The 25,568-nt window shown below is 64.1% G+C and overlaps 2 protein-coding genes and 1 pseudogene across 4 annotated transcripts in view; 1 reads left to right on the plus strand and 2 right to left on the minus strand.

Moving 5' to 3' along the window:
* The window catches only part of LOC309648724 (small ribosomal subunit protein eS6 pseudogene), a 69,204-nt pseudogene that overhangs the window by 3,651 nt on the left and 39,985 nt on the right, over window positions 1-25,568 (minus strand). The window lies entirely within an intron of this gene.
* CDH15 (cadherin 15) lies at window positions 106-20,610 on the plus strand. Of its 2 annotated transcripts, XM_082437687.1 has the most exons (13): window positions 106-263; window positions 7,045-7,203; window positions 7,367-7,522; window positions 8,648-8,792; window positions 14,868-15,028; window positions 15,730-15,858; window positions 16,262-16,447; window positions 17,400-17,653; window positions 18,289-18,431; window positions 18,592-18,828; window positions 19,059-19,298; window positions 19,417-19,553; window positions 19,672-20,610. In XM_082437687.1, exons 1-13 carry the CDS (start codon window positions 222-224, stop codon window positions 20,260-20,262), a joined length of 2,580 nt encoding a protein of 859 aa, XP_082293813.1. In that variant the 5' UTR covers window positions 106-221; the 3' UTR covers window positions 20,263-20,610. The 2 variants fall into 2 exon arrangements, with proteins under 2 accessions (XP_082293813.1, XP_082293814.1); XM_082437688.1 differs by lacking the exon at window positions 19,059-19,298 and having other exon boundaries at window positions 121-263.
* On the minus strand, window positions 20,817-25,382 carry SLC22A31 (solute carrier family 22 member 31; the record flags this gene model as incomplete). Its single annotated transcript, XM_082437692.1, is given in 12 exon segments — window positions 20,817-21,620; window positions 21,623-21,723; window positions 22,091-22,129; window positions 22,132-22,304; window positions 22,416-22,441; window positions 22,445-22,524; window positions 22,624-22,771; window positions 22,955-22,957; window positions 22,960-23,123; window positions 23,409-23,566; window positions 23,656-23,732; window positions 25,080-25,382. Coding segments are annotated over 12 exon segments (1,938 nt in total). The 3' UTR covers window positions 20,817-20,954.

Here is a 25,568-nt window from a genome sequence, read left to right on the forward strand (position 1 = left end):
CCCGCCCCGCACACGTGTTGTCACTCAGCCCCAGGCCCTGTCCCGCCCATGTGCTGTAACTCAGCCCCACGCCCCGCCCAGCCTCGCCCCCGCACCCATTCGTTATCACTCGCTCGCCAGGCCCGCCCCGCACACTTGTGCTGTCACTCAGCCGGGTCCTGTCCCAGCAGAAGGCGTCGCTCCCGCCGCCGGACACTCGGCCCGCTGCCCGCCGCCGGGCCATGGACGCCGCGCTCCTCCTCGCCCTCGGGCTGCTGGCCCAGGTAAGGCACGGGCGCTGCCCGGGGGTTTCTGGCCCCTGCACTGAGCGCCGGCGTCTTAGAGTGGGGCGTCCCGCCCTCGGGACCACTGGCTCTGGCCGCCTGGTGAGCGTCCCCCCTCACTCGCGCAGCCCCCCAGCTCCGGCTCGCCAGCTCGGGTTTCAGCCCCTGGCCCGAGAGCCGAGGGTTCTGCGTGGGGCAGCCCTGTCCAGGGGGGAGTGTAGCCGCCTCCGCTGGGCCGGACGGGGAGCCAAGTCCGGGGACGGCCAGGAGAGCGCCCAGAAGGCGGGCCCGCACTCCGGAGGTGCGCCCCTCAGCCCTGCTGGGAGGCGAGGGAGAGGGGGCGGCAGGAGCACCCCGCGCTGGGACAGCCTGGGGGCCTGGTCCCTAGGGACCCCCCCCCCCCGGTGAGCTGGCAGGTGATTCTGCTTAGTCTAGTTGGGTGGAGTCCGAGCCCCCGTGTGTCCGGCCGGCAGGGGCAGCTGTGGGCTCTGCCCTCCAGAAACCCCCTCTCCCTGCGGAGCCCTGTGCCCAGCACGCACAGCGGCTGCCCTCCGCGCCTCCCCCTGGGCCCTGGTCTCCCTGGTGGGAGCAGGACGGGCGGCCAGAAACACAGGCCGCCCCACTCGCCACACGGGCACCCCGGGGTGGGTGGGACCACGTTCTCTCGGCCCTTGGCTGCTGGGCAGGCACTAGGCTGGGGCCAGGAGTGGAGCGTGTGGCCTCAGTGGTCTACGGGCTTCGGGGGACCGGGCTGAGCCGGGGTCACCGGTGAGGGCCAGGAGGACGGCCTCAGGCCTCTTACACCTGACGGGCGATGAGCACAGGCGTTGCCCTGCGCCCACGATTCATCACTCACTGCTACACTTCCAGACCCATCACGCAGCGCCGGACGCTGGTGAGCGTCCCCCCGCACTCCCGCAGCCCCCCAGCTCCGGCTTGCCAGCTCGGGTTTCAGCCCCTGGCAGCTCACTAGGTGCCGCCAGCCCGGCCCCTTGAGCAGCTGGCCTCCGCCCCCCGCCCCAGCTACCCACACCCCCGCCTCTGGGCCTTCACTGACCCCCATGGAGACGGTGCCGGCCGCTCCCCACTGCCATGTCCAGCCGACCCAGAGCGAGGCTGTGGTCACCCTGGCCCGGCACAGCCTGGCTGCCCACAGCCTGTGCCCGTCGGCCTGCTGCTGGGAGCCCACCCGGGGCAGCGGGCTCTCTGCCCCCACCCCAGGGCCTGGATGCCCCCATGTGCTCCAGAAGGCTCCAGCCTGTAACTCCCCCACTATTCCTGCCCCTGCCCCGCATCAGGTGGCATGTCCTCGGAGGCCCACTCCTGGGTCTGGGGGTGTCATCCTTTGACCAGGCCCCAGGGGGACTCTGCTGTGGGGGAGGGGAGTAGATCCCTCTCAGATGCCTCTCCCCTCCCCCAGGGTCATGCCCAGTGCGCCCGCTCCCAGACAGCTGGGGACTGCGGGAATTCTGGTGGCGCTGGGGCACCAGCCAACGGGCCTGGCCACTCATGTTCCCGCACTCCCCGCGGCTCAAATTAGCTCCAGTGTGAGGGGAGCGACTTCGGGACTGGCTGACATATGTCTTTGTCAGGACCTCGCACGGCCCTCCCCCATCCAGCTCAGCTTTCAGACTTTTGTCCTCTCCTGTCCAGACACACGGGTCCTGCGGCCGCTTCCCGGACACACCTTCCTCCACCTCTGGGAGCCCCCCAGCAGGGCTGTCTCGGGTGGGCCCCTGGGGTGGGGGCCTGTTGACCAGACTCCGCACAGGCCCGTCTTCTGCTTGGTGGCCTCGGGCGAGGCTCAGCCCTCCCTTGTGTCCCCTGAAATCTCAGGCAGGGGGCTTAGCGTGTGTCTTTTCGGAACTGGCCTCTATCGGCCCCTCACCTGTGCCCCACGGTGTCCCCAGTAGCTGGGCCTACACTGGGACCCCACCCTGCCTGGGGGTGGGGGGCCCAGATGGCAGACCCACGTGCTGCTGGAAGGGGCCCCAAGCCTGCGTCCGGCTCCACTGAGCCACATCGCTGCCCGTGCACTCACGTGCGGGGTCACCCCTCCAACATCACTTCCGGGCCTGGGTCCCTCAGATTCCAGGAAGCAGGTGGGAGGCCTGGAGCCTGGGGGAACGTGGGTGGGGTTTGCTTGGGCTGAGGGAGAGGCCCCACAAGCTCCCCAGGCCTGAGCCCCTTCCCCACCCCCGCTGGAATCCAGGCCACCCTGTTGCTGGATGGCCCGGCAGGCATCAGGCGTGCCAGGAATGGACGCAGCTGTCTGCCTGGCCCAGAGGGGCCCCTGCGGCTCTCCCCTGAGTCCCCCTCCAGCTGTTGCGGGCTTCAGAGGAGGGACGAGGATGGCGAGGCGAAGGGACAGCTGTTTTCTCCAGCCTCCCCCCCTCCCCCTCCCCGCTGACTGGGGCAGGCACCGTGCTCCCGGCTGTCCTGCCCACCTTGAGAGGACAGCGCCCCGATCTGGCTCCCCTCCGCGGCCCCGGTTACTGTCACACCGATGTGGGGCTGACTCCCCTGCCTGTTCTGGAGAAGACCGTGCGTGTCTGCCGTGGGGACCGTCCTGCTCCAGGACTTTCCCGTTGCCTCAGGGGGTCTTCACGGTTTGCAAAGCCGCCAGGAGTGTGGCTGAGGCTTCCTCCCAGAGGCCACGGGGCTCAGCAGAGCCCCAGAGCCCCTTCCCCAGCCGTGGTGGCCTCCGAGTCGTGTAAGGGTTGCCCGATTGCAGGGAGATGGAAGATGCACACGGGTCTCCTGCCCCCTACTCACGGGGGCCACTAGAGGCCGTAGTGCCAGGAGCTGAAGCAGGCTCTCCCCGCGGTCCCCCTGGCCGCCCTGGTCACCAGCATCTCTACCCAGGGCAGGTGAGCCATCAGCTTCCTTCCCAGGAGACGGGGCCGTGCCTCGTAATTCTTTGTTCCGAACCCACCGAGGGCTGGTGGAGAGAAGCAGAGAGCTCTGCGGGCTGCCCCCAGGCCCCCAGGCAGGACAGACCCCTGCAGAGGGCAAGGGCGGCAGGCATTCCCTCCAGGGCTCAGGCACTTGATCGCTTCTGAACAGTTGATGGTGGGGTGCATCCACCGTGCGCCCCAGAACCACCCCACACGCAGAGCCTCCGAGGGGTGGGGTGGGGTGGGAGCCAGGTCAGGGCTGTGTGACCCTCAAGTCCCGCCTCTCAGCCCTGTGCCTGCCTTGATTCCCAGATGTTCCCAAGAATCACTTGGGGGCTCCGGGACCCCCTGGGAGTTCTAACTCAGTAGGCCTGGGGTAAACTGGTGGAATCCATATTTTTTACTGACCTTGGTTGGTTCTCATGATGAGTCAAGTCTGGAAGCCCCAGCCGGTGGTGAAGTAGCCCAGCCCCACTGCGGGGGCCTGAAGGGGAGGAGGCGCCGTCACAGATGCCAGGGGACAGGAACTGCCCAGAGGCCAGAGAGGCATCCAGAAGGAAGCATGTCGGGAGGAGGTGGCCAGCCGCTCTCGGGCTCAGGGCCTTGCCCACCGTGGCCTGCAGCTAGACCGTGTCACCCACCCTGGCCCTTGCCTGGGTCTGGGGTGGGTGAGGCCACTCCTGCCCCTGCAGTGGGTTTGTAGGGTACTCAGCGCGCAGCTGGGCCCCACGAGCTCCGAACCAGACGGGGAGCTCTCTTACTCGGCAGCCGTGGGGCTGGAGGCCAGGGCTGGGCCCACAGCGAGGCGGCAGTGGCCCGGCGTCTCTAGGGCTTCCAGGCTGTTCTCTCAGGCTCTTGGCTAAGGGAGCGGTGGAGGGTGAGCATGGGGGTGCCACCGGGCACCCACTGGGAGAAGTGGGTCCCTGACGCCCGCTGGTTCTGTGTGGTGCGGGGGCGGCGAGGGTGACAGCGTTTGCGAGCCATGTGCGCTCAACGTCCGCGGCTCTGTGCACGTGGCTCCGTCCCGGCTCCAGTGTCCTGTGATTCCCAGGCCTTCCCCGGCCACCTGCATCTTCTGGGAAGGGGCTGGCGGGAGGACAAAGGACAAACCGAGAAGCGTCCCGAGAGCCGGAAGTCGGCTTTAGCCCAGTCTGGCCACCCCACCTACTGCAGCCTCTGATCTGGGCGAGGGGCCCCTGCCAAGGCTCTGCGGCTTCTGCTGACCTCGTGACCTTGGGCCGTGGAGAGTCTGGGGCCCAGGACTCCCAGACTCCGCCCCGGCCACATGCCCTGTGCCGAGCTGGTGGGCGTCCTGGAGTGTCAGCAAAGCTGCTGGCAAGGGGCGGGCAGCCGGAGGCTCGGTGGGGGGCTGCAGGGGCGGAGGAGCCGGCCCAGGTACGGACAGGGCAAAGCGTGTCCCCCAGTGCCCCTCCAAGAGCCTGAGGCCCGGGAGCCCCTGCAGGCTGTCCCTCCCCCGCTGCTGAGGTCAGGGCGGTGCCTCTGTGTCACCGGGCATCACGGAAACGCTCCCTGCGATGGAGGTTCGGTGCTGGTGGACCTGTGGCTGCCGGCCCTGCCGCTCCCTGGGGGCTGAGAGGGGCGGGGGGAGGGGCGGGGGGAGGGGGCAAGGGAGCTGCTGCCCCAAGATGCCCAGGAAACAGACGCTATCCCGCCCGAGCCTGTGACAAAGGCCGGCAGGTCTCCGCTTGGCGGGAACACCACACTGGCCTGTGCTGGGCCGTCTTGGTGAGAAGCCAGCTGCCCGGGAGGCTTGGCGGCAGTGCTGCCATCTGTCGGGCCACGGGGAGCTTGGGGCCCTTTCTCCGAGCCGGGTGTGCAGCTACATGGACCCCAGGCCCCTGGCATTTCAAGTGCGGTGGCAGGAGGACTGGGAACTGGGGAGGTGGCCCGGGGCCCCCCAGGGAAGCTGACTTTAGTTTGGATGCCAGTGCAGTTCTGTCAGCAAAGTGTACAGGGACCCGGGGGGGCAGAACAGGGAGGCCGTGCAGGGGGGCACAGGCCAGAGGTTGCCCAGAAGGGCAGCCTCCTGGCTGAGGGGCATCTCCTCCCTCCCCTGCCCCACAAGTCCCCCCACTCACCAGTCACCATGCCCCCCTTCCCTGAGGCCACCAGCCCAGGCCTGGTCCCTCTACTGACCGCGACAGGGAAAGGGATGGAAACCTCAGCAGAAGTCCGGGGACCGGGCGGCCGGGGGGCGGGGTCGAGGGGTCGAGGAGGGGAAGGGCCGTGGGAGGGGGAGGAAGCCCCCTCCCGTAGGGCCCAGGGCCAATCCCGCAGCGCAGAGCGCTGGGGAAGGGCCTGGCAGGAGCAGCTCCCCTGCATCTCCCGCCGCCGCCCTGCCTTGGATTTGGAGGGGGCTGGGCAGGGGGCAGCTGCAAACGCAGGGGGATTGGGGGGGGTCATAACGGCCGTGGAAGGCGCGTTGCTCACGTTCTCCTATAGCCGAGCCGGGCCGGGTCCCAGTAGCATCCCTGCCCCCGCCCTGGGCCCTGGCAGCCCTTATCCAAGTCCAGCCAGGCTCTGTACCCTCCAAGGGTGCCCCAGCGTTGGCCCCACTCATGAGCACAGAGGGCCCCAGTGCCTCCACGCCCAGCCGGCCACAGTGCCTGAGCCCACACTTAGACCAGCCACTGCCCGATCAAGGCGCGGGATACGGAGACCACGTGTTTAAACCAGGGCTGTCCCAGGAGACTCTGGGTGTTTGTTGGGGCTGCCGCCAGCTCTGCCCTCACCCCACCAGGTGGCTTTCTTCTCTGCGCCTCAGTTTCCTCATCTGAGGGGTGGGGGGGGGGGACGAGCTGACAGTGGGTCTGGGGAGGGTTTCGGCACCGCGGGCGCCCTGCCCCCTGCCATGTTCCTGACTAGCCTCAGTGCTGAGCCCAGAGCTCAGAGGGTGGTGGCAGGGCAGGGGGTGCATATCCCTGGCCCCGCCTGTGGGGTAGCGTCGCGGGGACACGGCTGCCCCGCACTCCGTCCTGCCTCTGCAGCCCCACAGGCCCCGAGCGCTGGGCTTCGGGGACATTGCACACAGGGCGCCCCTGTCCTCTGGGCGTGCGGAGCCAGAGAGAGCGTCCCGGGTTCCAGGTACTAAAGTGTTGGTGAGACAGTCACACCTGGTTCCACGGTTCTGGGGGAAAAACAGCACAGGCTGGGGATGGGCTCTGGGGGACCAGGGTGGCTGCGAGAGCCCAGAACACTCCAGCTGCTCGGTCCTCCCCGCCGGCCCCTCAGCCTCACAGCCGCACACGCCCCACCCTGCCGGTCCCTAGAGGCAGAGGCAGCAGGGCGGGCCCGTCCCAACCCCACGGGCAGCTGCCACAGGGGGAGGGGACCTGGGAGCTCAGCTACGTTTCATTTCCACAAAGCAGCCCTGGGACAGACAGCCCCACCGCCTGATTCCCAGAGGCGTGTGGAGTGTCCCCCTCCCCAGCCTGGCAGAGGAGACCTGCCGTGTGAACAGCTGCCCTGGGTGCGGGAGGGGTGGGCGCTCTGGCCCCCCAGGTGGCCCCCCTCTCTGGGCCCCTTAGGACAAAAGCGCTGGCCTGGTCAACCTCGACGAGCCCTCAAGAATTCAAGTCACAAGGAGGCCTGGGATGGCCGCGTGTTCCCCCCCACTGCCCCCAGCCCAGCTGTCCTTCCTCTTCAACCCACCTCCCCCCTGGGCCTCGCCTCCCAGCCGCAGGCTCCCGGGAGCCAGGCTGCCTTCTGTCCCCCTGAGCACCCCATGCCCCCCAAGTCCTGGCGCCCAAACCTCCCCGGGCCACACAACGGAGGGCTTGGCAGTCAGGGAGGGGACGTCCCGGCCCCGGTGGGGGAGCTCTGGGCGCTGCTGTGGTGGTGACGGAGGTTTTTCTTTGTTGCAGAGCCTGTGCCTGTCAGTGGGGGTCCCCGGGCTGAGGAGGCCCCATACCCTGTACCCCTGGCGCCGGGTGCCGGCACCGGGCCGCGTGCGGAGAGCCTGGGTCATCCCTCCCATCAGCGTGTCCGAGAACCACAAGCGCCTGCCCTTCCCCCTGGTGCAGGTGAGGGGCCGAGAGGGGCCCCAGAGCCGTGTGCTTTAGGACGGGGACACCCCTGGGGCCACAGGCTGCGTGACCCCATCCCAGCTGGGGGAGGGGCCGAGGGCTGCAGAGAGGGGAGACCCCTCCCCTGGGGCACCTCCCCAGCCCATTACCTGCCCCACAGATCAAGTCGGACAAGCAGCAGCTGGGCAGCGTCATCTACAGCATCCAGGGGCCCGGCGTGGACGAGGAGCCCCGGGGGGTCTTCTCCATAGACAAGTTCACGGGGAAGGTGTCCCTGAATGCCATGCTGGACCGCGAGAAGACAGACCGCTTCAGGGTGGGCCCCGCCCCGCCCTCCCCCTCCCCTCCCCGCCCTCCCCCTCCCCTCCCCGCCCCTCCCTCCCCCGCCCCGCCCCTCCCCCTCCCCTCCCCTCCCCTCGCCTCGGGGGGCCATGGCCACACCTCCACCAGCAAAACCCAGCATCCTTAATTGGGGGGCAGGGGTGGGATTTGGGACCGGCTGCCCAGGGAAGCAGGTGTTCAGGATCACAGGCTCATTCGGCAGGTGCGTGAGCCGACTGAACACTGGGTCCTGCCCAGGAGGCCTGGGCCGCCAGCAGCAGGGGGGGGGGCGGCAGCCTTCCCAGGAAAGCAACACCAGACACTGGTGTGGCCGGTTCTCCCCCGAGCCTGCTGTGTGGTGAGGACGGGGTGCCGTGAGGAGTCCCACGGAACTGGCCACCCCCAGTGGCAGCTGCCCCGTGACTGTCAGGGTGGGGTGGCAGGGGAGGTGGGATGGGATCTGCCCATTGGAGGCCTTGGGATCGTCAGGTGTGAGAGAAAGGGCAGCGGGCGGGGGTGAGCAAGGGGCCGAGGAGGGGAGCCTGGAACTCGCCTGAGTGCCCTACAGACAGATGATCAGCACCCCCGCCTGGCCTCCCTAAGATGTTGTTCAGGCTTGCCCCGGGGAGGGGGCTGCAGCCTTTGCCTTTCATGTGCCCTGAGTCTCCCTCAGACTTTGAGAACCAGCTCTTGGTTCCCTTACACAGAGAGTTAGAGGGTGTGTTTGCCCTGGAAGTTGTACCAAGTCTGTTCTCCAAAGGGACAGGAGATGGTTGAAGTTAAAATTTCACGTGTGGAGAAGAAAGGAAACTTCAAAAGCAGCCAAAACTGTTCACAGAAAAAGGGAGAGGGACCAGGAGCGCTAGGAAGAGCATTGCTTCAGCCACGCTCGAAACATAGCTGTGGGCTTCCTGGTGGCCACGGCAAGAGGGGGAGCGTGGTGGCCGCCCTGCCTGCTGGGAGAACCCAGGCTCCCTTTGAGGGAAGTCCCACCGGCCCGGCACTGCCCCGTCCCCGTGCCGCTTCTCACCTGTTTCCGGCAGGACACAGAGTCTGTGCTCACTGCCGCTCTTGCCCTCGTGGGGGCCACAGTGCCAGCCCCTGCTCTCTGCTTGACCAGCTCAGGGCCTTCGCTCTGGACCTGGGGGGGTCCACCCTGGAGGAGCCCACGGACCTGGAGATCGTGGTTGTGGACCAGAACGACAACCGGCCCGTCTTCAGGCAGGAGGTGTTCACTGGCCAGGTGCTGGAGGGCGCCGTCCCAGGTGAGCCGGGTGGGTTCCCGTGGGGCAGGGAGCTTCGCGAAGGGCGCTGGGTAGGTCAGAAGTCCAGGGTTTCCCTTCAGCAAGAGCTTCAGAGGTCCTTCGGAGAGTCTAAAAACACGTAAACAGTCAACAGGACGGAGGGAATTTCCACAAGTCGACTCAAGCCTCTTCCCGTTGCAATATACATGTCAACCCCCAAATCTTCCAGAGTTCAGAGAGGATTCCTGGATGGCAAAGCTCTGGTGGTTTCTGTTGCTCTCCCCTCCCCCTCCTCCCCCCTCCCTCCTCCTCCTCCCCCCTCCTCCTTCTAAATAGAGGTGACATTCACATAACATAAAATTAACCACTTTGAAACGAACTTTTCAGTGGCATTTAGCACATTCACAGTGTTGTGCAATCAACACCTCTGTCTCCTTCATCCCCGAGAGGCGACCCCCCTGCCCATTATCAGTCACTGCCTCTCACTGCTTATTAATTCCACACTGAGTGCAGAAACCACTGACCCTCTGTCCCTTCTGCGTCCTCACAGGGCAGACTTGCTGGCCTGATTCTGTTCCAGGCAGGACAGACATCCCAGACAGCGCTCCTTCCCCTCCCCACCTGGTCCCCGGGGCTCTGGTCAGATCCCAGGCTGGTGGCAGACCGGAGGCCTTCAGAGCACACCAGTGACTCGGTGTACCTTCAGAGTCAGGGGGTTAACACTAACACATGGTGACGTCTCACTTGCACGCCTGTTCAGCTTCAGCTGCCCAGTCAAGCCTTTTACAGCAAAGGAGGTCCTGCCTCTGTCCACAGCCCCTGCCTCTTGTCTGAGCCTTGTCTGTTCCTGCATGCCGTCCACCTTTTCCTTTACGGCCTTTTGCACACGGAGGGTGGTTGCTTCAGTTCTGTCAGATAAAAGCCCAAGTGTCTGGTTGGCCGTACATCTGGTTCTGTTGGCTGTTTAATCACTGAGGTGGAGCTTTTCCCTCTTGCTCTGTGTGTAAGAGCACAGGAGAGGTGGGGGCCGGCCCACTGTGGGGAGAGGGGACGGGCCTAGCCTCTGCCGCTGCTTGAGCTCAGCTCCCGGGGGCCTCTCTGCGTTCCCGCCACGGCAGCACAGCCCTGCATGCAGAGGGGCCCCTAGCAGGGTGACAACCCTTGCGTGCTATGTGGCAGGGCTCCTGGGGTACTGGGGGGTGGGCGGTCTCGGTCGTAGGTGGTCCCTGAGCCCCTGGGGTGGGGCTCCTTCGGGGTCCCTGCTCCTCCCCCAAAGGCGAAGCGCCATCCCTCCAGCCCAGCAGCCCCACCCTCACCCTGTGATTGTGGACCACCAGTGGCCTTCCCCACGCCACGGCCACCCTGTGGCCTGAGCCGAGGGGCCCTCCCGGGTCTCCTCCCGCCCCGCCTTCCCTGGGAGCACTCAGTGGGCGCCTGGGAAAGGGCACAGACCCCGTGTGGGCACCCAGGGACCGCCAGCAGCTGTGCCAATCTCGGCCCCTCTTCCTGCTTCCATGGGGTCGCTGCACCTGCTCCACCGGGGAGCCCCAATGTGTGCACGTCCTGGGGGGTCACAGCCTGGACTCGGGGGTGTCAGGTCGCCTTGCGTCACCATCTGACGGGCTCACACAGGTGTGATCTTGATTCCCCTTCGTTCTCGTCGTGGTGGCAGGACTGAGGCCCCCACCTGCTCACGCCCCCTCACTGGGGACGGGTCCTCAGCCGCTAGGTGTTCATGACACTGACTGTTGTTTCGCCAAATTTTACTGTGGCAAAGTACATATAACAGAATTCAGCACCTTAACCACCTTTAAGCGTTTGGGTCGCTGGTTCTAAGCCCGTTCACGTCGTCGCGCAGCCACCGCCAGCACCCGTAGCATTTTCTCATTTTCCCAAACTGGAGCTCTGTCCCCATTAAACACTAACTCCCCATTTCCCCCTCCAGCGCCTGGCACGCACTGTCTACTTCTTGTCTCTACGATTTGACTGCGAATGAGTGGAATCGTGTAGTATTTGTCCTCCTGTGTCTGGTTGATTTCACTGATCATCCTGTCCTCAGGGCTCATCAACGTGGGAGCCCGTGTCAGAATCACCTTCCTTTTCAAGGCTGAATAATACTCTATTGGATGTCTATACCACATTTTGTTTATCTGTTTATTCTTCAGTGGACCCTTGGGTTGCTTTCACTTTTTAGCTGTTGTGAATAGTGCCGCAGTGAACATGGGGGTACAAATATGTCTTTGAGACCCTGCTTTCAATTCCTTTGGGTATGTACCCAGAAGTGGGGCTGCTAGATCAAATGGTAGTTCTATTTTCAATTTTTAAAAATTATTTTTTTTATTTATTTATTTTTGGCTGCGTTGGGTCTTCGTTGCTGCGCGCCGGCTTTCTCTAGTTGTGGCGAGGGGGGGCTACTCTTCGTTGTAGTGCGCGGGCTTCTCGTTGTGGTGGCTTCTCTTGTTGTGGAGCACGGGCTCTAGGTGCGCGGGCTTCAGTAGTTGTGGCTCGTGGGCTCAGTAGTTGTGGCACACGGGCTTAGTTGCTCTGTGGCAGGTGGGATCTTCCCCGACCAGGGCTCGAACCCGTGTCCCCTGCATTGGCAGGCGGGTTCTTAACCACTGTGCCACCAGGGAAGTCCCTATTTTTAATTTTTTGAGGATCCTCCATGGTGTTTTCCACAGTGGCCGCACCATTTTACATCCCCACCAGCAGTGTAGGAGGGTCCCAGTTTCTCCACGTCCTCACCAGCGCCTGTTGCTTTTTGTTTTGTTTTGTTTTATTGTTGTTGTTAACAGCCATCCTAATGGGTGTGAGGGGGTATCTCGTGGTTCTCATCTGCATTTCCCTTATGATTAGCCATGTCGAGCGTTTGTTCATGTGCATATTGACCACTTGTGTATCTTCTTTGGAGAAAAGACTGTTCAAATCCCTTGCCCATTTTTGAATTGAGTTGTTTGTTGGTTTTTTTTTTGTGGTTGAGTTTTACGGGTTCTCTATATATCCTGGATATTAATCCCTTATCAGATATATGATTTGCAAATATTTTCTCCCATTTCGTGGGTTGTCTTTTTACTCTGTTGATAGTGTCTCTTGATGCATTTTTAAATGTTCATGAAGTCCGATTTGTCTATTTTTGTTGTTGTTGCCTGTGCCTTCGGTGTCATATCCAAGAAATCATTACCTTCGTGACATTACCAGTGTCATGAAGCTTTTGCCCTGTGTTTTCTTCTAAGAGTTTCATAGTTTTACGTTGTACACTTAGGTTTGAGTCACTTTGAGTTGATTTTTGTATATGCTGTTAAATAATTACGGGTCCAGCTCCATCTTTCTGCATGTGGATGTCTTTCCCAGCACCATTTGCTGAGGAGACTGCCCTCTCCACGTTGAATGGTCCTGGCATCCTGTGTAAAATCACCTGCCCGTGGATGTGAGGTTTATTCTTGGGCTCTCTCTTCGGTTCCATTGGTCTATGTGTCTATCTTGAGGGCAGGTGCACACCGATTGCTGTACTTTTTTCAGAAAGTTTTGAAATCAGGAAGTGTGTCCTCCAGCTTTGTTGTTTTCCAGGATTGTTTTGGCTCTTCAGGGTCCCTTGAGATCTTATAGGAATTTTAAAATGATTTTTCTGTTTATATAAAGAAACTGTCCTTAAGATTTTGATAGGGATGGCACTGAATCTGTAGGTCGCTCTGAGTGGTACTGACATCTTAGCAACAAGTCTTCCAAGCCATGAGCATGGTCTGTCCATTTATTTGTGTTTTCTCAATTTCTTTCACTGATCTTTTGTAGTTTTCATTGTGAAAGTCTTTCGCCGCCTCGGTCACGACACTGACATCCTGAGGCGTTTAGGCAGTTGTTGTGATGATTGCGTGGGTCTGTGTGGCTGCAGCCCCTGCAGGAGGCACGCACACCCCGTTCCCGGAGATGCCGATTTGGGTCTGTAGTTCAGGGGGTGTCCGCCAGGCTTCTCCACTCTGGTTTTTCTCCTTCTCCCTTTGTAATTAATAGGTGTCTCGTGGGAGACCCTTTGAGACCGTGCAGGTATCCTGCTACCCCTCAAGCTGCCACCCAGCAGCATTAGCACCCCTGGCGGCTCTTGCCTGCATCCGGTGTTGATCTAATCCATTGTGTCTTCTTCGTCATCACTTGGCTTTCTATTAGATGTCAGGACTCTCAGTTCCCCTGTTTATGAATATATGTGTGTGTGTGTTACCCACCAGGTCTCTTGGCCTCCTTCATCAATAGAAATCGATCAAAGGCCAGACAAGAAATTCAGGCAAGGCTTTACTGGGGCCCCTGCTGCAGCAGTGGGGAGTGAGAACAAGAAACAGGTTCCCTTGCTGGCTTGCTCCTGAGGGGGGGCGAGCTTGTTCCTTATATGGGGTGAGGGTAGGGGTGTGTCCAGGGGTCAGGCCGGAGGGGTGGCTTAGGTGGTCTGCCGTAAACAGAAAACTCATTCTGAAATTCCTATAAAATCTCAAGGGACCCTGAATAGCCAAAACAATCCTGGAAATGAACAAAGCTGGCGGACACACTTCCTGATTTCAAAACTTCCTCCAAAGGTACAGTAATCGGTGTGCAGCTGCCTTCAAGACAGACACATAGACCATAGGCCAATGGAACCGAAGAGAGAGCCCAAGAATAAACCTCACATCCACAGGCAGGTGATTTTACACAGGATGCCAGGACCAATCAACGTGGCGAGGGCAGTCTCCTCAGCAAATGGTGCTGGGAAAGCTGCACACCCACATGCACCACCTTCGGTGGCGGTGTGTGCACGGGGCACGCACAAGTACCCTGCTTTTGCTCCCGGCCCGTTTTTGCTCTTCAGAAGTGGCAATTGGGCTTTTTAGTCTTTTTGTATCTCGTCCAGAATTTGCTCTAACCGCTACGTACATAGTTATTTTTAGTCCCTTGTAGTTTCTTTGTATTCTGGAGCTCGAGGAGACGTGTGTCCAGGCGCAAGCCCTGCAGCAAAGGGTCCCAGGTCCCAGCCTGTCTCGTATGTGTTTTGTTCACATGTATCTGTCTGCACTTATGGAGTCTTGCTTCATTCAGTGGGTTATGATTCTTTGCACCGTTGTTTTGAAGCTCAAATCGTCCCAGATATGGTCGATCAGAAGCTCATCAAACCGGCCCAGGCCCTTTCAGCAGCCGGAGCTGGGAATTAAGCTCACATGTATACAGACGTGCGTGTGTGTGCGCGTGCTCTCTCACAGCTGTGTTCACATGTCTCTCTACCTTCATCACAAGTCACGAGTCCTCTCTGGCACCTCCACTTCCGATCCAGCTCTGCAGGGTTCCTTTTGGGTCCTCTTCTCTGATGGCGAGAAGCCGGGCTCCAGTTGCCCCAGGAGTTTGCGCACTTGCTCAGTCATAGAGAGCCTGGCAGGTGCTTTTGGAAGCGCTCGCCTGCACCCCCGTGGCAGGGTGCCTATTCTAAACATTCTTTTCGGCTTTAGCCTGGGGTCCAGCATCATGCCAGGAGTTACCTGCTAAGGTAGCTTCCCACCTTCTAAGGCTGGGTTAGTGGCCGGGTCACTACCGTTCATCAGACACCAGCATGACACTCAGCTGACCCGTCAGGGCCCAGGAGGGGCTGGGATGAGCCCAGTCACAGGTGAGGGGGGGTGCCAGCTCCTTGGGTGGCCCTGAGGAGCCACCGGAATAACTTTTAGTACACCTGATCTGGGCCGGTGGGGGGAGGGGTGGTCAGACCTGAATTGCTCCAGAAAACAGGTGGGCACAGGTGCTGAGGCGCCTCCAGGACCCCTGCGGAGGCCCTTCTCGCCAGAGATTCAGGGCCTTGTTTGCCCCAGAGCGCAGGTGCGGCCCTGGGCGCTGCTTCGCTCCGCCTGGGGCTGATTCCCCAGTGGGCTCGCCTGGTTTGTCTCGGGGTTCTGTAGGAGACAGGTGTCAGCTGTGTGCACCGGGCACCCGACCTCATCCCCACAAGCGACACGAGCCAGGACGCCGGGACGCTTGCACATGCAAGGCTGATCGGGGGCCTGGACCTGGTGCGGCGGGCCGCAGGGGAGCAGGCGACGCGCCCTGGCACCCATGGGTGTCACCCCCACATGTCCCTGCCTTTCCCAGGCACCTACGTGACCAGGGCTGAGGCCACGGATGCGGACGACCCGGAGACGGACAACGCGGCCTTGCGATACTCCATTCTGGAGCAGGGCGGCCCCCAGCTCTTCAGCATCGACCCACACACGGGGGAGATCCGCACGGTGCAAGTGGGCCTGGACCGTGAGGTGAGGCCACGCAGCCGCACCCTGACAGCTGAGGCAGGGCAGCCCCCAGACGAGGGGTCCGAGTGCCGCGGACACTCCGTGGCCCTGCGCTCCGGCAGACCTGCCCCGCGGGTGGTTGTGCGGTTCGGTCCAGAGACGGTGTGAGGGGCCCTCAGCGTGTTTTCTGCCGGAGACCTCCCCCACCCTGTTGCCTGCAGAGCAGTAGGGCTCCTCGGCCTGGGGTGGGCCCACAGCAACCACGCATGCTGCAGAGAAACAGTCGCCCTCCGGCCGTCCATGCCCGCTCTTCCCCTGTGGGCCCCTGGCTGCCAGGCTTCTGTGTGGCATTGGCACCTCACCTCCAGGAAGCCCTCCTTGGTTTCCCCAGGGCCACTCGCTGCGTTAGTTGATTTCTGTCCCCTCTCTCGGCAGCTGCACCTGGCTCCCCCGGGCAGGGAGCTCACACCCCAGTGCAGCAGGTGCCCCATAAGTGCTTATCCGACTCGGCAACTGACCTCTTGCCCACTCACAGGCTGGGGCAGAGTCTGGGGTTCACAGCGGTGCCGTCGGACCCTGAGAGGCTAGGCAGCCTGTTTCGCCCCAGAGCTTGGGAGCAGGACAGGTTCTGGAGCCTCCTGGGGTGTGCCTGCCCTGCCCTCAGGCCCTAAGGTGGCTGAGCAGCCCTGCCCTGCTCTCCTGACCCCGTGTCACTGTGCTCCTAGGTGGTCGCCGTGTACAGTCTGACCCTGCAGGTGGCGGACATGTCTGGAGACGGCCTCACCGCCACTGCCTCGGCCATCATCACACTGGAGGATGTCAATGACAACGCCCCCGAGTTCACCAGGGATCAGGTGCTGCCACCGTCCTCACCTCCACCAGCCGCTGCTCAGGGCTGACCTCCCGCCCACCCTGGGGCTTCTGGTGGGAGGGAGGCTAGGTGATCAGAGGAGGCATCCTGTGTGGATCGTGCAGGATACCCTGCCGGAGGCCAGCATGGGGGGGCTGTGAGCGTGTCAGGAGCTGGAGGGCCCTGGGGGGAAGCCCCCAAGACCCTGGGGTGTGACCTGTCCCCAAGCCTTCCTGGGTGGGAGGGAGCGGCGGCCCTGCCCTCCGGGGAAGATGTGCCCAGCACATGGCCGAGACTGGGAGGGGGCTCCTGGTGCCCTGGACTCCTCATGGGTGGGCAGTGGGAGGGTGAGCCCGCAGGGGACCGTCCCCCGCCCACCCGTGGGTAACGGGGCCGAGTTCCCACAGTTCTTCCTGGAGGCCTCGGAGGCCGTCAGCGGAGTGGACGTGGGGCGGCTTGAGGTAGAGGACCGGGACCTGCCCGGCTCCCCCAACTGGGTGGCCAGGTTCACCATCCTGGAGGGCGACCCTGACGGGCAGTTCGCCATCCGCACCGACCCCAGGACCAACGAGGGCGTGCTGTCTGTGGTGAAGGTGAGCTGCGGAGGGTGCCTCTCCTCACACCCTGGGACCCCGTTTGGACCCTCTGTGCATCCTTAGGAGGGGAGCCAAGGGGACCAAGAACGCTAGGACTGTGGGCTCGGGCCACGCTGACCACAGGGGGACGGGGCTGGAAGGAGGGGGCAAGCCCACATGTTACTTCCAGTGTCTTGCCACTTAAAGTATGTGATCAGCATGCACAAATACAGACCTCACGTGTTGGCCAACCTGAGACCAGGGACAAAACCAGCAGGAGACACGTGTGCACACATACATGGGCGCACACCTGCGCACACAGGTGCACACATACACCCGTGCATACACACACGTGCATACACGTGCAGAGAGATGCAGATGAGCTCTCAACACAGGAAGAGCTTTATTGCCGGAGACTGGCTCACGCCGGCCATCGTGCAGGCTGCTGGCGAGTCCAGAGTCTGCAGGGCTGCGACAGGCTGCAAAGTCAGGAGCTGAGGCTGCATCTGGAGGTGGGATCCCTTCTTCCCCAGGGCAACCTCAGGTTTGCTCTCAGAGACTCTCACCCACAGATGAGACCCACCCAGGTTCTTCAGGACCATCTTCTTTGTGTAAAGTCAGCTGATTGTACAGGTCAGTTCAACCACGTCCACCACATACCTTCTTAGCAAGACCCAGGTGAGTGTCTGCTTGAGGCATTGAGGAGGATGCCCGGCCAGGGGACGGGAAACTGACCTCACAACACCCAACAAATACGTTTGCGTGATGAGTAGCCGTCATTTTTACATTATTTTTTGTGCCTTTTTGTCCTGCATGATTTTTGTTTTTCCGAGGCTTTAAGCAGAAGGAAAGAAGGGGCTCTGAGGACAGACCAGAAGAGGCCTCTCCAGCCCGCAGCTGCCTCTGGGTTCCCTGAATGGGGGGGAGGGGTCCGGAGTCCTAACGGGCGGCCGCCCTGCTTCCCCTACAGCCCCTGGACTTTGAGAGCCGGGAGCGGTATGACCTCAAAGTGGCGGTGCAGAACGAGGCTCCCCTGCAGGCAGCTGCCCCCAGGGCCGCGCGGGGCCAGGCCAGGGTCCGCGTGCAGGTGCGTGACGTCAACGAGGCGCCCGTGTTCCAGGAGAACCCACTGCGGACCAGCCTGGCCGAGGGGGCGGCCCCAGGAACCCCCGTGGCCACCTTCTCTGCCCGAGACCCTGACACCCAGCAGCCGCAGAGGCTCAGGTGGGGGCCCCGGGGTGAGCAGGGGGAACTCACAGCCCCACTCCACCTCCCAGCCAGGGTAGAGGCACAGCTAAGGGTACTGAGCCCTGTGCCCGGAGGGTCCCCATCAGGGCCCTGGTCAGAGGGCAGAGGGCTCACCTGTGTGCATCACCAAGAGCCCAGGGGCTCTCAAGTACCGTGCGTGTGTGTGTGTGTGTTCACATGACCTCGTCCTGTAGGCAGGACTGGGGTGCATCTGGCGCACACTGACACGGCCCGTCTGTGTTGGCTAGCCTCTGAGCATCCGGCCCTGTCCGTTCCAGGGAGCCGTTGCTCCCATAGGACTGGCTGTTACTGTCTTGGATTTCACCCCCTGCTCTGACCCTATGTACCCGTGTCTGTCAACACGGTGCCCACCGTTGAATCCTGGCTGTCACTCAGTGGCCACGGGGCCCTGGGCGGCTCACCTGCCCTCCCCGAGCCTCAGTTTTTTCATCTGTTGATTGGGATGGAAAATACTAGCTTAGGGCTGTGGAAGGACTATCCTTAAAGGCCTGTGTATGTGTGCGTGTGTGCGCGTCTACACGTGAGCACACCTCGGGGGTCCGGCTCCGGCTCAGGGCCACCCTGTGCCCTCCTCCCCTCCTCGCCAACAGCTACTCCAAGGACTATGACCCTGAAGACTGGCTGCAAGTGGACGGGGCCACCGGCCGGGTCCAGACCCAGCGCGTGCTCAGCCCTGCGTCCCCCTTCCTCAAGGACGGCTGGTACAGGGCCGTCATCCTGGCCCGGGACGATGGTGAGCGTGGAGCTCGGCCCGGGTTCCAGGGCTCCCTGACCCTGGCCGGGGCCCCTGCTGCCGCCCAAGGGCTGAGAGCGGGCGCTCCACCGAGCAGACTTCAGGGGTGGGCGGGGGCTCTGCGGGGGCAAGGGGCCCACCAGGCCTCTCCTGCTTGCAGCCTCCCCACCCAGCACGGCCACAGGGACCCTGTCCGTTGAGATCCTGGAGGTCAACGACCACGCCCCTGAACTGTCCCCACCGTGGGGCAGCCTGTGCAGCATGCCAGACCAGGGCTCCGGCCTTCTCTTGGGGGCCACGGATGAGGACCTGCCCCCCCACGGGGCCCCCTTCCACTTCCAGCTGAGCCCCAGGCTCCCAGAGCTGGCCCGGAACTGGAGCCTCAGCCAGGTTAACGGTGAGCTCGCCCCACGCCCCTGGGCGTCCCGAGCCGGGGGCAGGTCCCCACTGGTTCCCACCTCAGTGCACTGCATCCTCAGGCCCGCAGGGATCAGTTATCGTACACAGGGGTTGGGTGGGGAACCGAGGCCTAGCCTCTCAGGATCCCCGCCCAGCCGGCTGCCGAAGCACAGGCGCGGAGGGGCGTGGCCGCCCCCGGCCCCTGCTGACCGCCAGCACCCTCCGCAGTGAGCCACGCGCGCCTGCGGCCGAGGCTCCGGGTCCGGGAGGGGCTGCACCGCCTTAGCCTGCTGCTGCAGGACTCCGGACAGCCGCCCCAGCAGCGCGAGCAGCCCCTGAACGTGAGCGTGTGCCGCTGCGGCCTGGACGGCGCCTGCCTGCCGGGGGCCGCCGCGCTGCGGGCGGGTGGCGCGGGCATCAGCCTGGGCGCCCTGGTCATCATGCTGGCCAGCGTCATCCTGCTGCTCTGTGAGTGCCCGCGCCTGCACATCCCCGCGCCCGCCCCGCGCCACCTGGCAGCCCCGCCCCGCCCCCGCCCCCGCCCGCCTGGCCCCGCCCCACACCGACCTCCGCCCCACCCCCCCAGTGCTGGCCCTGCTGGTGGCCCTCCTGGCGCGGTGCCGGCAGCAGTCGTGTGACAAGAAGCTTCTGCACGGGCTGCAGGACGACCTTCGGGACAACATCCTCAACTACGACGAGCAGGGGGGCGGGGAGGAGGACCAGGTGAGGGGCCGGGGTGGCTTACACGTGCTGAGGGGGCTCCCCAGGGGCCCCAGCTGGCCAGCCGCCTCCCGACCCGCGATGGCTGCGGCTCACCCCCATGCGCTCCATCCCTCCTCAGGATGCCTACGACATGGACCAGCTGCGCCACCCGGCAGAGCTGGCGGCCCTGGGCGCCCCCCTGGGACGGCCTTCTCTGCGCAGAGACGCCCCGTTCAGCCGAGCACACCCCCAGGCCCCCCGTGTGCTGCCCACCAGCCCCTCTGACATCGCTGACTTCATCCATGAGGCAGGTGCCCCAGGGGTGCCCCGTACCCCGTTCCCCCACCCCACAAGCCTGAGGCATCGCTCTGGGGTTGGACAGACGGGTGGTGGTTCTTGCCAAGGAAGGAGAGTCGCCCAGAGAGAACCTTGCCTCCAACCCGTCTCCTGGGGCCAGGCCTCAGCCAAGCCGGTGGCGGAGGGCACTTGGCCGGCGCGTGCTGGTCCTGAGCCCCAGGCCTCTCCACAGGGCTTAGAGGCCGTGGACGGTGACCCCACTGTCCCACCCTACGACACGGCTCTCATCTATGACTACGAGGGGGACGGTTCCGTGGCGGGGACACTGAGCTCCATCTTGTCCAGCCTGGAGGACGAGGACCAGGACTACGGCCGCCTCTGGGACTGGGGGCCCCGCTTTGCCCGGCTGGCCGACTTGTACGGGCCCCCGTGAGGGCACCAGGCAAGAGGCTTTCTGATGGGGACCTGCACCCACCCTGCTGAGGGCACGGCCACAGGGGCCTGAGCGGACACGCCGGACTTGGCTGTGTGTCCAGATGGACGGAGGGCCCTGGGCCCCGCCCTGGGGCCTTGGCCAGCCTGGTCTCCGCCAGGGGAAGTCAGGGCCCCAAGCCTGGAGTGGGGTGGCCAGAAGGAGGCGCCCCTCCTGCCCCGTCAGTCGCCTCCAGTGGGGTCAGAGGCCCCATTCCCAGCTCTGCTTCCCAGCCACGCTGATCTCATCTCTGTATGAGGGGAAGCAGCTCTCGGGCAAACGTGAATTAAAGACGCACTCATCTTTCCAGTGCACGGGTGGCACGACGACTTGCAGGGCCTTTCTGCACCTCAGTCCCACCAGAGCTGCAGCAGTGGGCTGGCCCCAGCTGCCCCCCGAGGGGGTGGGGGCAGTGGGAGGGGCTGCGGATGCCTGGTTGTGAGGGGGAGGTGGACACCAGAAGCCCCCTTCAGCCAAGGGTGCGGCCTGAGGGAAGAACCAGCGAGGGTGCCAAGTTCCATGGACGCCTTTATGCTCCCCACGTGGAGGGGGAACCAGGGCCCCCGGCAAAGAGGCCCTCTTCCCACCGCCCTCCCGTTCCTTCCCGAGACCCATCTGCCTGTACTGGCGGGTGGCGTGTCTCTGCAGCCTGGTCACCCTTCCTGGACCAGCTGTGTCCTGGCCCTGGGGAGGGAGGCTGGCAGCAGGGGCAGGTGGTCCTGGTGGGGGCGGCCCCAGAGGCGCGGGGAGCGGCGCAGGCGGTCGGCGTCCTGCAGCAACTGGGGCAGCGCGCGGCCGCGGCTCTCGGGCAGCAGCAGGACGCACGGCAGGGCGAGGACGGCAGAGAACGTGAAGGCCACGTGTTGCAGGAAGAAGCCGTGCCGGCCATGCGTGTCGGTGAGCAGGGCGGCCGCCTGGCCCAGGAACCCAGCTCCCAGCACCAGGCCCAGCCTGGCACCCCTGCAAGTGGGGGCGGTGGGACACGGCCCAGCGGGGCACCTGGCGCTCCTGGGCTGGATGGCCCTTAGCGGGCCCCAGGAAAACACCTGCAAAATCTGGGGGGGTAGCTGCCCTGGATCAAGCGTTGTCCTTTCCATTAGAAAACTGAAAGTGGATTTTTCCCCTGGAATCCGACCCTCTCTGGGGGCTCTCACTTCCGACCACCCCCTCCTCCACTCCTGAGCTGATATGCAGACCCTTCTGTGGCCATTGTCCCCCTTGCCACCCAGAAAGACACCCAAACTCTGGTCCCGAGGGCACGGACCTGGGGAGTGTGGGGAGCGCGGGGTGCACAGGCAGGGCCCTGCATCCTGCTCACCGTGGGGAAGACCTCGGCTGAAAAGAGGCTGCTGAGGGTGGACACCGCCTGGGAGGCCAGGAGCCCCAGGACAGAGGCGGACAGCATCGTCCAGCCAGGCAGGCCTGGGGAGGAGGAGAGGGCGCCCACGCTGCCCACACTCCCTCCCTCCCCTCCCCAGCGTCTCAGGGACCCGGGCCTCCCCAGCCTTCCACCTCTGCTCCTGCACTTGGGGTCAGTGGTTGCAGGCTGCCCCCCGTCCAAACCGAGCCCTTATATTAAGCCCCTTCACGTAGAGTCTTTTTGGCCCTCACCTCTTTGGGCCTCAGTTTCCCCGGGTGCACACTGGGGAGGTGGGTGGGGAGAGAAGAACTGCAGCCTCATCCGAATGCCTCGTGCCCTGTGCCTGCCTCTCCGGGATCCCCACCACCACTGGGCAAACCCCCAGCCACACGTGACAACTCTGCCAGCCTGCAGGGCCCCCGCACTCACACTGGGCCCCTGCAAGGAGCAGCAGGGATGCCAGACCAGGACCAAGGTGCCCAGCAGCAGGTCTGGGCGGCGCCCCCAGAGGTCTGCTGTCAGGAGCAGGAAGACGGTGGCCGCTGCCTCCAGGCTGGCCTCCAGGAAGTAGGGCCAATAGAAGGCGGGGTCACGCGTGGCCAGGTTGCGCAGGAAGCTGGCACTGATACCCCCGCCGATCAGCCTGGGAGGCACGGCAAAGCTGCAGGCCCAGCCAGAGCCGGGGACTCTCACCCCAGGGGGACGGCAAAGATCCCTCCCTCCCCTTCGCCCACCCACACCCTCCCTTCCTCACGAACTGAAGCCCAGGATGAGTCCGTGTCACCAGACGACGCGGGTATGCCGGAGTTCCGGGACCGAGCGGTGCCGGGGCTGGGGGCTCCCTGCACACAGCACGTCCAGCTCTGGGGCCCCGGGGACATAATGGGGCATGAATGAGGGGGTGACACCTCTCCTCCCTCCTCCAGCACCCAGGTCTCCCTTCTCCCTGGCTGGTCCATTACCCGTAGCCAGGGAGCTCTCCTTCTCCGAGCTGTCCTTGGGGTCCACGCCGCTGGCTTCCACAAAGCGCCACAAGATCTTCCTGGCTCGGGCCGGCTGCCCTGTGGTCAGCAGCCAGCAGGGAGACTCGGGGAACAGGGCTGGAAAACCGCGGGGTTTGGGGGAGGATGCCAAGGGACCTCCCGGTAGAGAAGGACCCAGGGGCGAAGCACAGCGCATGGCTCTCTCTGTCCCTGTGTCCCTGTCCCCTGCCCATCTTTCTGGTGCTGCATGGAGGTCAGAGGGAAGCAACACACGTGGCCTCCACAGTGGATGTGAACCCCTCTCACTTACCCTCAAAAGAACAGCAGGAGTCCCGTTGCCAGGGCGCTCAGCCCCTGCGGAAGGCGCCAGCCCTCCAGGAGCAGGGCCAGGCCGGGCCGCGGCAGCATGCCCGCCACAGAGAAGAGGCCGGCCCCCGTGGAGAACGCCAGGCGGTGCGGGGCGTCGCACAGCTCCAGGCCTGGGCAGACACAGACGGCCTGAGGCCCAGGCCTCTCAGGAGGGCTACTCTGTCCAGGGCTGTGGGGATCAGTCGTTGGCCTGCCCAGGGCCTGGACATCTGAGGCCAACGCGCCGCTCGCTCTGGCACCCGGGCCTGCGCACAGAAAGCAGAGCCCACAGAGCAAACGGTTCCCCGCCCACCTTCTGGGGAAGGGCCCTCAACTGGAGCGCCAGAAAGGCACCCTCCGGCGGGTCAGAGGCTTAGCCTGAGTGGGCGCCCCCCAGAGCCCCCCACGGTACTCACGAGCCACATGGAGGGCGAGGGAGGCCCCTGCTAAGGCCCCCCCACGAAGCAGCCACAAAACCAGCAGGGCGGTGGGAAAGCCAGTGGCCAGGGCCTTGCTGGCCCCCAGGCCCGTGGCCAGCACCAGAGAGCCCACAAACACAGCCTGGCGGCCAAACCTAGTGGGCAGCGGGGGACACACGTGGATTTGGGTCAGGAGGGCTCAGGGGAGGGCTGCCAGGGCAGAAGGGAAGGGGCAGTGCCTCAGCGGTCACAGCCTGGGCCCAGGAGGTGGTCCACCTGCTCCAGTGGCACCTTCCGGCCGTCCTCACACACGAGGTTCCACCGTAGGGGACACCAGTCACCTGTCAGCTAGCCAGGACCCCTACCCCCGCTGGAGTTCCCAGAATGTCACGCTGGAAGGGACCCTAGATATCCTGTTCCGATTCCTCCCTGGAGACAAGGGGAAACAGGCACAGAGAGGCAAGGGACTCGCTCAGGGTCACACAGTGTGGCTTCCTGACCCTGGTGGTCTTCACGTGGAACTAGACAATTCCTGGTCTGTGCCCCGAGTGGGTAAAGGCCTGGAGTCCCCAGGACACCTGCATGGAGCCCCAAGTCTGGTTTCTCCTTTGCTCTGGACGGGGTTGCACCTGCCTTTCTCCAGCCATCACTCTGCTGCCAGGCTGGCCCCAGGGCCTCTCCCGCCCCTCCCCTCGCCTGTGCACTTCAAGAGCCACTCCCGGAACAGGCTGTAGGGCCATGCTCACCGGCTTTTCCCGGCCAAGGGCCCTTGACCTCAGCTTTGCACCTCCCAGCCTACTCTGTGTCTTCTCCTCAAGCTTAATACACTCTTTTGGGTCACACTACGTCAGAGTTTTTATTTTAAAATCCGACTACTTGTGAAAGCTGGTGGGCTAGGACCCATCACTACACCAAACAGGTGGCCCGAAGGAGGAAGCCCAGCCGGTTCAGGGCCCCAGATGGGCCTGGCAGGGATGTGGCAACCCTGTCCAAGTTGCCACCCGGGGCCCCTTCTCCCAGGGGCAGGGGGTGGGGCTGCGGGGCAGAGGCTGCCAAGAGGAAGGCAGGGTGGGCTGGCCTAGCCAGAGGGTGGGGACGGAGGCCCCGTTACCCGCTTTGCTCCTGGAGCCCTGGGACGCGCCCTTGCTGTCCCTGCCCCTAGGCCAGCCTGCACACACCTTACAGGTGGGAGGTCTGCTCTTCAAAAACGGAACTGACCCAATCACTCTCTTGATTCAAAGTCTTGGGAGCCCAGTCTGGACACCTGCATAGCCCAAAGTCACAGATTGCTAGAATGTTAATGGCACCGAAGGGAACTCCAGGCCCTGCTGACCGCTGGGGACCTACCTGCTCAAACCTTCAGCTTACTACCGCCTCCCTCCCGGACTGCCTGCCCACATTGGCAGCCCCCAGCCTCACACTCTGCCTTTAGGCCCGGCACCCTGCCTACTTAGACACCTGCTGCACCGTCAGACAGGAGGGGGCTGACCCCCCCGCAATCGAAAGCCCCAGTACCACAGACCCGGTCGATCAAGGGCCGAAGAGCGAGGCGGGACCGGAGGAGGGGGAACAGAGGAAGGGCGCTGAGGGCAGGGGGACGGAGGGAGGGGGAGAAAGAGCAGGGAAGCAGAGGACGAGGCGGGGGACGGAGGAGCAGGTGCAGAAGACCTGGGTGATCGGGCTGCGCAGCAGGCCGGTGGCGGGCAGCGCGTAGTGCCAGCCGCGCGTGCAGGACCGCGTGCCGTTGGGGCGGACGCAGGGTGCGGGCTCGGGGTAGCTCAGCGGCAGGCAGGGGCCGGGGGCGAGCGCGGGGTCCGGCCCGCAGCGCTTCGCGGGCAGCGCGGTGAGCAGCAGCTTCGAGCCCAGCGCCAACCCCAGCGCCACGCACGGCAGCCACGAGGCGGCGGCCAGCAGGCACCGGGACCGGCCGAAGCCGCCCGCCGCGCGCAGCACCCGCGCCCCCAGCTCCATCCCAGGGCTCTGCACTCCGGCTGCCGGCGCGGCGGGGGCTGAGAGGGATGGTACCTGCGGGGCGGGGCCTGAGAGGGCGAGGCCCCATAGGGGCGGTGTCTGCGCTCTGGAGGCCGGCGGAGCGGGGCCTGGGCGGGGCCCGGAGAGAGGCGGGGCCGGAGAGGGGCGGTGTCGGCGGGGCGGAGC

The sequence above is a fragment of the Balaenoptera physalus genome, assembly GCF_965194825.1.
Source record: "Balaenoptera physalus genome assembly, chromosome: 19".
Classification (NCBI taxonomy): Eukaryota; Metazoa; Chordata; class Mammalia; order Artiodactyla; family Balaenopteridae; genus Balaenoptera; species Balaenoptera physalus.